The sequence below is a fragment of the Neopelma chrysocephalum genome, unplaced genomic scaffold (assembly GCF_003984885.1).
Source record: "Neopelma chrysocephalum unplaced genomic scaffold, ASM398488v2 Primary Assembly neopelma1_89, whole genome shotgun sequence".
In the NCBI taxonomy this organism is placed as follows: domain Eukaryota; kingdom Metazoa; phylum Chordata; class Aves; order Passeriformes; family Pipridae; genus Neopelma; species Neopelma chrysocephalum.
Window position 1 is genome coordinate 3,629,882 of NW_020897751.1, and position 15,314 is coordinate 3,645,195.

Here is a 15,314-nt window from a genome sequence, read left to right on the forward strand (position 1 = left end):
GTTGCAGCAGTCAGGGGCTGCGCTGGGTTCCTTGGGCAGTCCCTGTGTACCAGGGAAGTACATGCCTTATACCTCGTCACTTGACTCTGATGGTGCTAAAAGACTGTATGGAATCATCTTGAAAATAACTAATCAATGGTTTATGAACAGATGAATAATTGAGCAGCGTAGCTGACTACAGGAGGGGTGGTGGGGGGGACCACTCCAGCTGGCACAGCTGCAACCAGGAGAAGCCCAACTCCTGTCACAGTGGCAGCATCATGCAAAGAGCAGGACTTGAGTGGATCAGGCTCACTAATGAACCACCACTCACATTTCTCCCTTGGGATCATTAAACGTGGTGGCTTCCCCCTGAATCTCCTGGGCTGCCCACTGCCTTTCCCCCTATGTGAAGGGCCAATGCCAGTGGACACATTTTAGGGAATGGATTTAGGCTTCTGCTCATTTTCTAAGGAAAGCATATTGCGATGGTCACTTTAGCCTGGCAGTACTTTCCTTTCTGGGTAGTTTAGACTTGAGACATCAACAAGGGTAGGTCAGGACGGATAATTAAGATGAACAGATGCAAATTGTAATGGCACACTGCAAATCTGCATGTGACCTTTGGTTAACGTTTTGAAAAGCCACGTGGATTGATTTCCCTAACAAACATTCATTAGGATATCATCGAGGAATGCTGCATTATGCTTAATTTTAAATGAGGTTTTCACTGAGCTACTTGCACGCCTACAGTTTAGAAAGGGGTTAGAATTTCTTGCCAGCCAGGGCTCATTGTCATGAGCATTATTCCAGCCCATGGGATGATAATTATAAATCATGGAATCTTTACGTTCCCAGTGCACGGTGACTACCAGCAGGTTTTTCAGCAACACTTTAATTCAGTCACAACAAAACTGTTTATATTTCACTTTAATAAAAAATACATAATATTTTGAAATATTCTTGAATGACCCAGCTTGAAAAATGAAAATGACCTTTAAATCTATACAGGGCAGTTCCTTCGGGCATCTTTAATGCAATAATTTATTAAGTTCCTATATTCACCATGTGTGCACAAGTATCATGTAAATATTACAGCTGTACTCCATGACAAAACAAGCATAATGCAGACATAGAATCATACAGAGAACTGACAAACAGGGGGAAAAAATCTAGTATTTTCTGTACAAAAAAATATGCAGCTTTTTGATAATTTGTAAAAATGCATAACTTTTGGCATTTCGGAGAAGAACACTGTATAAAAATAAATATCCTATGTACAGTAACACACACAGGCCAGTCCAGGTTAGAATCATCACTGCAAAAGAAAACATAAACGAGTGTTAGTGACAACTCAATACCAAGTGTTAATGCCAGCTCACAGGGCGTGGAGGGAAGGACAGCATTAGGGAAGCTGGTTCCAGGAGGAAGAGCAATGGGAATTTCAGCAGGGATCCTTTCCACTTCCCTGAGTGAGGGCGGGAGGTTCAGCTTGGGCTGACTCTGCCTCCACCATCTTCCCACCAATGCAGCTTGAGGACCTGGCATTTACACCCACAACAGGTGCTGAAGGTGGGCCAGACCCCAGGGGGTCTGAGGGAATCCAGGTGGAAATCTCATCTTTGTGCAAGGATTAGAGCACTTTGGGGCCAGGCAGCTCAAAGGCCACACATACAGTTCTCTCCTTTGTAGCAGACAGAGCTGTACTGTGATACACAAACAAGGAGGAGTTTTGGTTGCTGCTTTTCAGGGGTTGTCCTAGTTAGAACAGCTGGAACCAGTTCATCACTGTATGGGTGTAACCCAAAACTGTGTATTTTATGCCTTCCATGCCATTTCCCAGAAACTGTTATCAATAGAGCATTTACACCATCTGCCCAGAGCAGCCTGACTCCTCAGGCTATAAACTGGGTGTTAAGAGGCCTGTGAGACAGGAGGGTGCTCCTGTCCTCACACCCATTGGGGAACCCCCCGCCCTGAGGGAGGTACTGGGCATTCCTGCCTGAACTGGAGGATATGTAATCTTGGAGTCTTGGGACTTTTTTAACCACTCGTGGGATCCAGAGGAAGACTGCAGACCACCACTCTCAACCAGACTGCAACAGCACCCTCACCAACAGGTTTTTCACTCTCCTTTTACTTTGGACTCAGGGGGCCCAAGGAACACCACTCTGTTCATGCCCCAGGGTGCTGAGTTATACATTTGGGTGTTGTGGGTTAAAATCAACTGTTTGTCTGTATAATTGTAGTTATTGTAGTATTTTATTAAATTGTTATTCTGACTTATAATCTCTCCTTTGAGTTGAGTTCATTTCTCCTGCTGGTTTACCTTTAAACCAGCACAGGGGTACAGTCCTGGAAATCCCATCCATGCCTCCACACCTCTTTTGCTCTTAACCAGACTCACTGGAAAACACTAGCAGAACACACGGCACTGCCAACTCGGCACAGCAGCATTTCCAAGATTATTTTACCTTATTCCAGCAGCCTTGAACTGGAAGCCCATCTTCCCCCTGAAAAAGAGATGGATGAAATAGCAGTTTAGACACAGACAGTAGTGCAGAGATGGAGGAAAGAAGGCGTGGGTTAACTATTACAGCTGCAACAAACTGTGAACCAGGGCTGGAGGAATAGTCTGAGATATTCCTCAGCCTTTTGGAGTGACCCAGACTTCTGGCTCAAAGAACCCGAAGCAAGGGCTGGGGCTGAAGAGGGCAGAGGCCTCAGGCTATGCAAGGGACTTACACACATGAGGTCTGTAGGCTTGTTCTCATTCTTCCTCAAGGAATAGTTTATCCAGGCTTCCATGAAGGAAGGAGGAAGGCAGGCAGTGGAAAGTGCGAGGTGGTGGGTCTGTGTCCTAATGCTTGGCTCTGTAGTGCTGAGGTTATAAGCAAACCCCAGAGTCAGCACTAACCTCTGATCCTGAGGAGAGTCTGTAAAAAACCTCCATTTCCTTTCTGCCCTGTTTGCTAAAGGGTTTGCTTTGTCATGTGAGATCCTGCCCAGCTGTCCCCTCTTGCCTCTGAGGAGATCCCGCTCCAGAGAAATTAGGAAGGCAAGCAGCTGGGCAGCGCCTGTGCTGGTTCAGGATGCCTCAGCTGACTCCCTGAAAAGGGTCTTGGGCTTCAATAACAGCAGTGGGATTTCCGTGAAAATTCCCCAGCACCTCTGCAACCCTGACGTCTTGGGCTGCACAGCCCCAGGTGGGTGTGTTGTTGTCATTATTATTTTTTAATTTTTGTTTAATGTTGAACAAGGTTGGACACTTTAAGGGCCATGCTACTAAAAAATGGAGACCCCATGGTTGGGAAAGGCTTTTGTAAGTGGCTGCCACTCATCTCCGTGAAGCCCTGTTTGATAGGAGAAAACAGGATGTTATGTCAGTGCTAAGGTGCTCTTGAGCAGGAGGTGAAGTCAGAGGTAAGGAGATACATCTCTGACACAAGAAGTCAAACACTTGTGCTGCGTCCACATGGCCCATTTATAGGCTATCACTATTCCCCAGGAAAACCAAAACCAATACAAATAGAAAAGCAAATGCACAGTAGTATACTGAGAAATGAACTATTTAACAGAGAGGCACTTTCAGGGGCCTGATGAACTGAACGTTGCCACAACAATATTGCTTTTCAAATGCATTTTTTGGATTGTGATCTCCTTGTGCCGTTTCCTCCTCTTTCCCCCCCATGTGGAAATATGGAGTTATCAGTTAATTACTGGGCATATTGTGGTGTTCCCATTGGTACACTGATGGTGGTAGGAATGACTGGTGTAGTGCAGCACAGGAGGAGATGGGAAGTTAGGTGTATGAAGGAATGGGAGGCCAGGGAGTTACAGCTTAGGGATCAAAGGAAGACCAGGGTCACGAGGAAGTGTTTGTTGCGGGTGAACGTGCTGAGAACGGAAACACGACATGCTTTTTAGCACCAAGGATCTCCTTCCACATATCTCAGATGTGCAAAGCGTTAGTTCACAGCCTCCATAAGTTACAGACATGGATGTGTCAGCTGGATGCTAAGCTTTTAACCTAGTTGGATCCAAAAACATGCTTATTCACGTTCCCAAGCTAGCTCGCATGCCAGAACACTATATATAAAAAAATAATGGCATCTGTATTTCATCAGATTTTCTGGCAAGTTTCCCTTAACAAAAATAGGAATGACAAGAAGTGTGTGTTCCAACATGGCCATGTGGGGTGAATCCTCACTGGGAGCAGTGACACAAACAGAGGGGTGGTCTGCCAGGCACCCGTGGAATCCTTACAGGGATTGGGAATCAGGTGCCTTACTCAGCCAAAACTTACTCCGTAGGAACCTGGCTATGACCATCAGGAGGCAGAACACATGGCTCTGTGGTTTTCCTCCTTTGTGGGCTGTTCTGGGCAGGTCTGGTTTCACCTGTGGGACTGGCAGAAGTTTCTTTCTACTACCCAGAATTTACAGAGCAGCAACTGAGACTTGACCAGTGGCCACTGCTAGAGTCAGTGCCCCAAAGAGGACATGGCAGTGCCCAAAGGAGGGGGTGCTGGGAGGAAAACTGGTTAGCTCTTCACAAAGCTCAAATAACAAAGGCTTTTAATGGCAATTTCACAGCTTTTTTTCTCCCTGGGAGAACTAAGAAAACCTTCCAAACTAAATGTGGCTTTTTGCTTTGGGATGCATTTTTCCAGCTAGCTGAACTAACAGATCTTCCATCCCTTGTAAATGGCATCAAACATCCTTAAGTGAGCTTGGACAGACCATCCTCAAGCAAACTTTGTCATGCCAAATAGGCCAGAAGGGCAGTAGAGTAGTTTCTGTGTATCATGGAGATGTTGAGACTGTTGTAGGGAGCAAAAACCTCACCTGAACGCTGCATCTCCAGAAAATCTCAGAGAAAATTAATAAATTGGTGATGTTTAGTGGGACACTAATGTGTTTAGTGTTCCTGAAGACCTTTGTCTTACAGCACTTGGGCTAGATCAGGCACTAGTACAATAATCATTTTATTACTTAAGTTGGATATTGGGAAACGCGCAAGTTTTGTTGACACTAGGAGTACAATTTGGACTTCTGGGGAGAGTCATAAATAGGAATTATCTCGCAGGGAAGCTAAATGTCCAGTTAATATGTTTCACATGGGCTCGCTAACAGGATAACTATTATTTTCAGTCATCTTATTGTAGGGGGTGACTGAGGCAATACAGAGCCATGTCAGGCTGTGCCTACCACACACAAGCACTTAAAAACAGAGTTAATGAAGGACACGAGCATCACAGCTCCTTGCAAGGAAGCAAAGCCAGTGCAGAGCTGGGGCTGCATAGGCTGGTTTAGTGGAAGTTGCCAAAGGGAAGGCAAAGGAAGAAGTGAAGCAGTTGTAAATAAATCTGCATTCCCACTATTTTTCCTCATGCCACAGAGTAGTGCTGGCAGCAGCTGGGAATCACAGCATGAAGGGAAGGGCCTGGTTCTAACAGCAGCAATGTGAGGAAGGGAGGATGGAGACAGGTAAGGAAGGAGCTGCCAGGTATTCCTAGGGCATGCAGCTATTTGGAGGTATCAGAAATAGCACCCAAGACCCAAAAAGCAAACGAGCATGCAGGAAAGGGAAGGTAGGCCATACCAATGGGCATGGGGCATCCAGGCCGTCCAGCCCAGGTAACCCCGGCTCACCCTTCTCGCCTTTAAAACCTCGGAGACCCTGTTCATGAAATCAACCACTGTTGTTATTTCAGTCACTGCCAGCTCCGTGTCACGGGGGGCAGCCGAGCCCCCGCCAGGACCTTCACAGGGCACTCTGCTGCACACCCAGCACACAGCTGTCTGCACACTTAGATAATCAGCAGCACCAGCCATTTCCCTTTTGGGTTTTCCACGATCTGCAAGCCAGGAGATGCTTCTCTGAGCTGAAGCTGAGAGGATGGGAACGGCGTTTCCTCAGTTTCAGAATCATCCCTTCCTCTGATCCTCACTAGGAAACCCAGCAGCTGGATTTCTAGCTGCATGATCCACGGGTACTCCTGGTATTTGTGGCACTGCTACAGATTTTTGGCAGAATTCGCTGCAGCATATGAGTTTAGATAAAAGTGTACACATATTCCTATATTTATTAATTTGCCTAGATTTATAGCCAATCTGTTTTGACAGACACACATCCCATTTAGGATAAGTGAGATTTGTTTTTCCTCTGGGTGCTGCAGCTCAAGTGCCCCGTGTGCTCTCAGGCCATCCCATCAGCTGGCCGTTATTCCGAGGCAGGGGAACCAGCATTCCAGTTTTGCCATCTCGTAGACAGGATCACACTGACCATCTCAGAGAAGAGCTGCAACTGGCAGCAAAGGAGACAGGGCTCTATCCACAAAGGAGAAAGCCCTGGGCTCCCAGCACATGGGACACCCCCATGTGCCCCAAACCTCAGTGGGCTCTGGAAGAGGAAGGAACATAACCGTGGTCACTCAGCAGCCTGATCGCTCAGAGGATCAGGGGTTCTCCCCCTGGAGAAAGCAGCTTTGCCACGGGCTGAGGTGGGAACCCAGCCAGGCCTTATCCAAGTGTTGTACTTTTGCAAGACCAGTATTTATGTTATGATTTCCTTCTGTCTTCCCCATCAACACATCTTAAAACAATACATTTGATGAAACAGAACATACCAACGGACAGGGTGCATCTAATCCAGGCGCTCCTTGGTCTCCCTTATCCCCTTTAGACCCTCTAGAGCCTTTCTTGCCCCTCTCCCCCTGTAAATAATAGTTTAGTCCGAGAAAAAAAGAATACACAAAAGCTTTAGGATCATCCATTTCAAACAAATGTCAGCGATAGTTTAAAAAAAGGATAAACATTTAGGAAACATTTTAAAAGAAGAGAAATCTCCATTTGAGATGTTAAGAGAAGAGCTGCTGAGCTGTAACTGAGCTGCATAAACACACTGGCTGTGGCCGCAGTCCCACACTGACAGACTGGGAGGGCTCAGCATCAAAGGGATCATCAGAGGACTTCTTGGGGCTTCCCACACTCCAGAGAGAGGTACATCAGGGAACACACTGACCCCAGACACACAGGATGGGCAAACACCCCTCTGGCCAGCAGTGTGCCACCCCATCTCAATCTGCAGCTGGCTGGGAAGGTCCCTCCTCTGCCACTCCAGCTCTGGGATGGCACCAAGATGCTTTTCTTACCACTCTGAATTCTCATTCTTAACGGAAGTCTCACTCAGAGAACTCTCTGCCAGGGAATAAAGGAAGTACTCAGCCCTGACAGTCCGTACAACCTGGATGCCCCTTAGGATGGTCTGAGTAGTGCTCTCCCAAAAAACCTGTTAGACCAGGGACTAGCGCAGCCACAGGGCAGCAGCTGCTCCCTGACCCTCTTACCTGGCAGCACAAGGGTATAGCATGGTATTTGCCAGTTACATCTATACCAAATCTTTCTGTATAACACAAAATCCTCAGAGCTGCTGAGCATGAAATAGGGGAAGGGGCTGCTGCACAGGGAACTGAACTCTGAACTTGTGGGGAGCGCTTAAGGAATTAAGGGATAAAGTCAGACAGCACGGGCTGCTGTTTCTAAAAAAAAAAAAAAAAAAAAAAAGCGTTAAACCCAAAGCTGGCAAGAGAAATGGATGGGAGAGGAGAGGCAATGAGGAGAAGTCACCCAGAGCCAAGCGCAGGAATGGAGAGGATAATCCAGGAAAAGTGCGCCATGGGTTGCTCTGGAGGAAGGAGGAAGGAACCAGGAAGAAAGGCAGAACAGGATGGAGGGATAAAGGGGACAAAGGTGGACCTGTAGGAGCGAGGAAGAGGCACATACACACAAGAAAAAAAACAACACAGGCATTAAAATAAGAGTGAAAGCAGGTTGGCAGCACGAGTTCAGGGGTCCCACTTTTTCAGCTGGGTCACACAAAACTCTGCCTGTTCCCACCTCTACCCAGGGCACAACCCAAGGCACAGCTACGCTCATCTCCCACTCAGAGCAGAGGGCAGCAAGAACATTTCTGGGGTTTAAAGAGCCCTGCTCTGCCTAAAGGAACAGACAGGATTTTGCCAAATTGTCTGGGACTTTTGGAGGAGTAAGGGGAATCCCCTTTACTCAGTGGGAAAAAGGGTATTTTCTTATTATTTCAGCTAAAATATCGCACTTGCCCATTTACACTCTCAAGCTTCTCACACTTTTTCATCATTGCAAATTATGGGTTACAGTGATGTGAAGTGCATGCACACTTCAAGGGGCCAGCACAACCTCCCACTCGTGCTTTCCAACTCATCCTCTACAAGGAGTTGCAATTTCTCCCAGTTTCACTTGCTTTTATGCCAGAGCTCAGAAAAATCCCATCTAGAGCTAATGACAGATCCTTCTGTAACTAAGACACCCAGTTTAAAAACCAACTGAAAAAGTCTAGGAATTAAAAGTTACTTTTTGTTTAGAAGCCACACAAACAGAACAAAACACATGTTAGGGAAGAGGAAGTTAAGAAGCAAAGCCAGAAATGCAATGATTAAAAAAGGGGAGAACTTTGGGGCTCCCTTGAACCTTTCTCCCCTAGTTTAAGATGCCAGTTGGCTGCTTCTTTACAAAACTGCCCTTTCTGTGCAAAGTAAGGTCAGAAATCCATTGCAGATGGAGGACAGAAAACACAGTATGTATCAAAAGCAAACCCATATAATGAAATCACTACATGGGCACATGCACCATCAAAACTTACATTTTCAGATAAATTCAGGTGATACCAGAGTCATATGAAGAGTTGTGTGAGTACACACACTTGTACTATATTGAACTGCTTGATACTGAGACAATTGTTATCTTACAAAGACTCAAATTCAGAAGTCATTTGTATTTCTAAATATAAATTATATTCAACTACAGCTCTCAAGTGTCTTTATCAAAAAGATTCAGAGCTTTAACAGGCAAGAAAACCTGATGAAAAAGAAGGAGCTTCTCAACATACACTTCTTGGTAATATTTGTCTTTCTATTAATATGGGTGGTACAATGGAAATGCTGCCATTCATGTTACTGGTTTTGACCCAACTCTTCACCATCACATCCATTCAGGGTAATGCCTGAAGAGATTTCATGTCTGACTCTTTAAGGCAGGCAAATTTAATTTATCTTTTCCAAATCTTCCAAATTCTCTGGAGGAGTGTTTGCTAGAGGACAACCTTCTTTTTCATGCTTCAGGGGGAATTTAAAAGTACCAAAATAAGATTTGTGGCTGCACCTCAGCTAATTCTCATGGGAATTCACACACATCAGTAAGTAGATAAGTAGGATTTCCCAAAGCACACCACACTGGCCTAACTGAACTACACATGGAGTCCCATGCTTTGGTGAGAACAGAGCTGTCACAGCAATGAACACATTAGAAAATCCCTCCTTCAGCCTTCAGAGAGATGTGCCACAATGTCCCAGGTGATGGGACAAGCTACAGGTATCACCTTCTAAAATCCAGGTATGCAAAGTCACTTGTGTGAAGGTCTAGCAGACAAACACATGCTGGCTACTAGAGGTGCTCAGAGTTAACTGGGCTGTCCCTGTGTAAAGGTGTTAGTAATTAAATACAAGAAGTTTGCCTGGTAACTTACCCGGATTCCCTTGTCACCAGGCAGACCTTGTAAACCCTGAAATGCATCAACATAAAATATTTTAGAACAAGTAGGTCCCACTGTATTCCCACTCAAAAAGAAGAATGTGTGCTCAGGGGGTTGGGTTTTTTTCCACCTATGTTACAAACAAACAAAACTTTTCCAGCAGACAACCTCCTCTCCATCAGACCATCCAGGCTGTAACAGCACTACTCCTCTAAGGGTTCTTCAGATAAAAACCAAACTAGTTTAGAGAAGGCAGTCCCTGAAAAAAGCAGCAAACTTCCTTTTTTGTGTTAAACAACAAAGCAGCTTCATGATTACATTACACTAGAGTTCCAACACTGGCCCTGTTTTTCCAAAAGCAATCCCAAACAGTGGAATTTCTTAACCTCACTGGAGGCAGCTTTTGTCCCTGCAATGACAGGACAGGGCTCTCCCAGCCAGGCTGTGAAAGCAGATGTGCTCCAAAGCGGCATTTTAGACTAAAATACCTATCCTGGGAGCCCCACTCAGCTTCTTTTGGTAGCTTGAGGACCAGGGTGAATTAACAATTTCCCTTCAGCTTCCTCCTCCTCCCTCTGAGTCACTGTTCTTGAGCTCTTTCAGTCGCTCCCATAGTGACCAAAGGTTTGTAACTGGAGTTAAACTCAACCCAGCTGTGATTGCAAACACTGAATTACTGCAGCATCTTCAGCTGTCAATGATACAGGCTCTGTAGATAAATCCCTTGTATGCCCATACTTACAGGAAGCCCTGCTGGCCCCATTGGTCCTGCAACTCCAGGATCTCCTTTACTGCCCTGAAATGGAGACAAAAGAGTAGAAATTTGTACTCAGTACAAATAGGGAGCAAAGCACTAGAGAAGAAAAAGCAAAGGATGCAACTCAAAGCACCTAAAACCCCCAAGGATGAGGTACTCAAATATCAAAGAGGCCCAGCTGAGAGTCTTGTATGCACAAGGAGAGGGCAGTTCCATCTCTGGAAAAGCCTAGATCTCCTCTATTCCTCAGAGCTGTCACATCTTCAGAGAAGTTACAGAGCATCAGTCAGTTCTGAAGCAAACTCACCCTTTCTCCTTTTGGTCCTGCTGGTCCTGAAACCCCAATTGGTCCTGGAGTACCCTGCAGTTGTAGGAAGGAAAACACATCAGGATGCTTTTATTCAAGGGCCTCATTAAAGCCAGGAGACACCGCTGCTCCCTGAGGAAAAGCACAGCTTGGAAGGACAGTCTGGTGGTGGAAGGCACCTCGTACCACTACAGCTTTCAGTGTCGGTGGCGATCTGAAGTAGTTGGTACAGGCAGTTTGAACAACATGGGAACTGCTAAGTTAGATCACACCAGCACCACTGTACAGAGCCTTATTTTTAATTTTGAAGCTTTCCCTTGACAATTGTTTCAGCAGGCATTTCTACCAACTCCACAGACAGGATTTCTTTCTCTCTAGTTTATATTGGACAAGGCTGAAAGCTGTAGCAGAATAAAGGCCATTTAGAATTATGTTAGGCAATTCTCTTTTCCTTTATTTCCTTATTTTCCCTTTGTCCCCCCCACCCCGAATCAGCAGAGCTGAGCAAAATGGAAAGCGTTTGGTTATGTGGTGGCAGGCAGCCAGTGAGTTGTGCATGCAAGGTGACAGACCCTGTGGTGCAGCAAGGAATGCAGGGGTGCACAGGCACAGATGTGAACTAAGAGGGGTACCCTTCAGTCCCTCTGTTCCCTCTTTGCCATTCCTGTCACTCCACCAGGCTCCCAGTCGTGCCAACAGGAAACCCCAGTGTTGTTCCTAACCCTTTGACACAGGGGCCATCTCTCACCAGCATACCAAACTTCTTTCCCAGTGCTCCTGAAACTTGCTGGAGCTTTGGGAAATGAATCAGCCAAAGCTGATCTTTAATGTGGGCAGTGCAGCACTTCAGCAATAGTCCTTCTGGCTAAAAACAGGATTTGGGCACTTCCAACTCTGTATAGACTCCTTGAACTCCATCCACACTTTGCTAACCACACAGGTATGGATCTACACTTCCATCATGGAGCCTCAATAAAGGGATACTTTTGAGGCATATTACCTGCCTCCTAGGAAGAACCAAGGCTTGAGAAGTCTTTTTCTAAGAGCCTTAAGGCAAAGGGGTTTGCATTTTTTAACATCATCCTGCAATCCTTAGTCACTGAAGTAACCCCTCTGATGTGAGCAGGATGATTCATGTGGATCAGGAGAGGTTTTCAGACAAGTTAAGATCTGCAGAATACAAGTGGAGGAGTAGCTCATGCAGCACACAACTTCAGCACGGTGAAGGAAGTAAGAAAAATCGGGCTCTCCTTGAATTCATACAATCATGGAAATCTTAAGTGCCTGCACTTCAGCATCACTCAGTGCCTTGGAATACACTGAGGTCTCCCTTGCACATCTATAAAATTAAACCTACAATATCCCCAAACAAGTGAGTGTATAAGCTGCCATTCAGGTTCTGTTCAGAAGTCAGAGCAGCTGACACAAACGTTCCTGCTCACAGGACAAAACACTCCAGCGTTATTACACCTCAGACAAAACCAAAGAGCTCCTGTTGTGTAAAGGCAGCAAGCAAGGCTACCACGGAGAACTACAGGATGGAGACCCCTCAGGACACAGAGAACAGGAGAACAGAACATCATGGAACCATGCAGAGGTTTCATTCATCTTGTTACTGAGACAAAGTGGAACAAGGCAGCTGTGACCCCAGGATCCAGACAGACTCATAGCATCAAAAGAGACAAGTGTGTGACATCACTCCCCAGTCTAAGTTTAGCCACCCTCCCAAGCCTGCTTTGGAAAAAATCAAGGTTATTCCTGGTGTAAACTAGAACTGGGCTGGAAGACACAAAACAAATCATGGAACTGGGGAGGAGGAACGTAGGGCAATGGAGAAATGGAACTCACCGGTGGTCCAGGCCTGCCGTCTAAACCTGAAGCACCCTGAACAGACGGGGAGGGTTCAACAAAAACAAGGCAGGAGGAGAAGGGGAGGGGAGAGGTGAGTGAAGCAGTGACTTGAGACAAACATATGCTTGCAATTAACAAAAATTAAGATCTCAAGGACAGGTGATGGTACTTACAAGCAAACCAACAAAAACACAGAAACACTGAATACATGTAACATTGATCTGCAACTTTTAGATCCTCTCAAAGAGGGTAAATTTCCTTCTCTCAGTGCCACCAAGAAAACTCCTGGGGAAGCAGCTGTTCTGTGACAGATCATGAAAAGGACAATGTGACAGCAGAGTTGGAACCTGCATTGCCATAGAGAAGCCCAAGGCTGTTGCAGACAATCAGGGATGAAATTCTGGCATCATGTCAAGACCTTAGTCACAGAAGAAAAGGCAACAGATCCAGCTGCAGGATTTTACAGAGTCTGAAATAGTTCAGTACCTGTCTGGCACTGCATTTAGTTTTACAGGCTGAAGACACACAGGATCAGGCATGGAAAAGCTTAGGAACAGAGTTCAGTGGCTCTGAGGAGGGACACAAGGTCCACAGTGTCTGATCTTACCAGCAGCTCAGTAACTGTGCTTCCTGGTTGGCCAGCTGATAGTGCTGATCCAAACACAAAATATTTCCCAGAGGACACTTCTGAGCCTTCCCCCCTCCACAGCTCAGGAAGAGTGACATGAGAAGCCAGGGGACCCTGAGGGCTAATGGGGCTCTAGGAGAAGCAGCCAGCACATTCCCTGCCATGCTGATGAGGTTCTCAGGACAATTGCTGGGGCATCTTCTCAGACTGTCACATGGATCTCCTTCCCCTGTCCAGATACCCCACAGGCTTGAGGAAATAACCATTTACACAGAAAGCTTCTGTTTCTATTTCTTGTGGGACTGGGCTCTACCTTCTCACTGCAGCACAATCCTCTGCATTTGATCATAGAATCACAGAATCATGGAATCAGCCGGGTTGGAAGGGACCTCCCGGATCATCAAGTCCAACCCTTGATCCACTACCACCGTGGCTCCCAGACCATGGCACTAAGTGCCACATTCAGTCTCATCTTAAAAACCTCCAGGGATGGAGAATCCACCACTTTCCTTGGCAGCCCATTCCAATGCCCGATTACCCTCTCTGTAAAGAATTTCTTCCTAATATCCAACCTAAACCTCCCCTGGCACAGCTTAAGACCATGATCTCTTGTCTTGCTGATTGCTGCCTGGGAGAAGAGATCAACTCCCACCTGGCTACACCCTCCTGTCAGGGAGTTGTAGAGAGCGATGAGGTCTCCCATGAGCCTCCTCTTCTCCAGGCTGAACAACCCCACCTTCCTCGGTCTCTCCTCATAGGACTTGTGCTCAAGTCCCTTCCCCAGCCTCGTTGCTCTTCTCTGAACCTGCTCCAGCCCCTCAATATCCTTCCTGAGCTGAGGGACCCAGAGCTGGACACAGCACTTGAGGTGTGACCTCACCAGTGCTGAGTACTAGGGAAGAATCACTTCCCTGGACCTGTTGGCCACACTGTTCCTGATCCAGGCCAGGATGCCCTTGGCCTTCTTGGCCACCTGGACACACTGCTGGCTTATGTTCAGCTTTCTGTCAATCCAAACTCCCAGGTCCCTCTCTGTCTGGCTGCTCTCCAGCCACTCTGTCCCCAGCCTGTAGCGCTGCATGGGGTTGTTGTGGCCTTCCCAAAGCACTGCTTTCTCCTCACTGGCTCTGCCTGGAGCCACAGGAATACACTCATGTGAGCTCACTTGGGGGCCTAGACTTAGTGGGGATGCGCTCAGGCCCTGGAAGGGAATTGCTACACAGCACAACTAAAGGTGGAAAACGTTTTACAAACAAAGACACGCACGTTTCAGCCAAAGTCAGGGACAAGGGATCTGGGTGGTCGAACACAGGACAACAAAGTCACACAGTACATGAGATGCACTCTGCAGTGCTCATTCCAGGCAGGGCATTCAGGAAAGTGAGAGGGTGTACTGTGCCACCAGCGCTTTTTGTGAGGAGAGGACTTGGGGGCCAGTGGAGCAACTGGGTGGGACTAACTCATTACTAAGTTACCACTAACTCATTATCAGCTGTCAACTCACACAGTGGGTTTTAGCAGATGTGAGCGAAGAGCTTCACCAAGTCCCCAGGTTTGTATCTAAAGCTCCTGCAATTTCTCTGCAATGTATTGTGCCACAATTCCTTGGGCTGCCAAGCAGTGCACTAACACAGGCTAAAAGGACTAAGTTCACGCACAGCAGGGACATGCCGGGGCAGGGAAAGCACTGATTCCGTGGCAGAAGTGACAGGAATGTTTTGGCTATTGAAGAAGTTGGGTGCATTGAGAACCACCACGCTTTGTACAAAGCTTGGCCCAGGTGACAAGTGGCTGGGAAGGCATTTCCTTTTCCACATCTCTGACTTCTGTTTCTGACCTTGTCCCTTTGCCCTGAAGTGCAGAGAACCCCCAGGAAAGCTACTGCTTGTTTCTCCCAATCCTCCCAGAAGCAGGAAGAAATAAAGTGATCACTGATCTACTCAACAGATCTAAAAGCTGAAGGCTTTATACAGAGCAAAGGCACAGTTATTTATAGACCGTCTCTTTCTCTGTCTTGATATATCAAATTCCCACATGCGTCTCCTATTGAGGGATCTTTTTACAGCTGACACAAGTTTGGCTCACAAAGTGCTGTTTGCTTCCTGGATACTTACGGGTAATCCCAGTGGCCCTCTGTCTCCTTTTTCACCCTGGGCACCCTTCTCTCCTTTCACTCCATCAATCCCTGCTTCCCCCTAAAGGAAGGATGGAGCAGAAAATAA

The 15,314-nt window shown here is 46.6% G+C and overlaps 1 protein-coding gene across 16 annotated transcripts in view; it reads right to left on the reverse strand.

Moving 5' to 3' along the window:
- Positions 1-858: 858 nt before the first annotated feature.
- Positions 859-15,314, reverse strand: part of COL13A1 (collagen type XIII alpha 1 chain) — an 87,663-nt gene continuing 73,207 nt past the window's right edge. For 15 of the 16 annotated variants that reach the window (XM_027692867.1, XM_027692879.1, XM_027692878.1 and 12 more), the window contains 8 exons: positions 15,207-15,287; positions 12,462-12,497; positions 10,614-10,667; positions 10,292-10,345; positions 9,544-9,579; positions 6,611-6,697; positions 2,454-2,492; positions 859-1,297 (listed from right to left, as the gene is read on the reverse strand). In XM_027692867.1, the coding sequence (XP_027548668.1) occupies positions 1,295-1,297; positions 2,454-2,492; positions 6,611-6,697; positions 9,544-9,579; positions 10,292-10,345; positions 10,614-10,667; positions 12,462-12,497; positions 15,207-15,287 (390 nt within the window). In that variant the 3' untranslated portion in view covers positions 859-1,294. The remainder of the gene's footprint in view (positions 1,298-2,453; positions 2,493-6,610; positions 6,698-9,543; positions 9,580-10,291; positions 10,346-10,613; positions 10,668-12,461; positions 12,498-15,206; positions 15,288-15,314) is intronic. The other variant, XM_027692868.1, reaches the window with a different exon arrangement.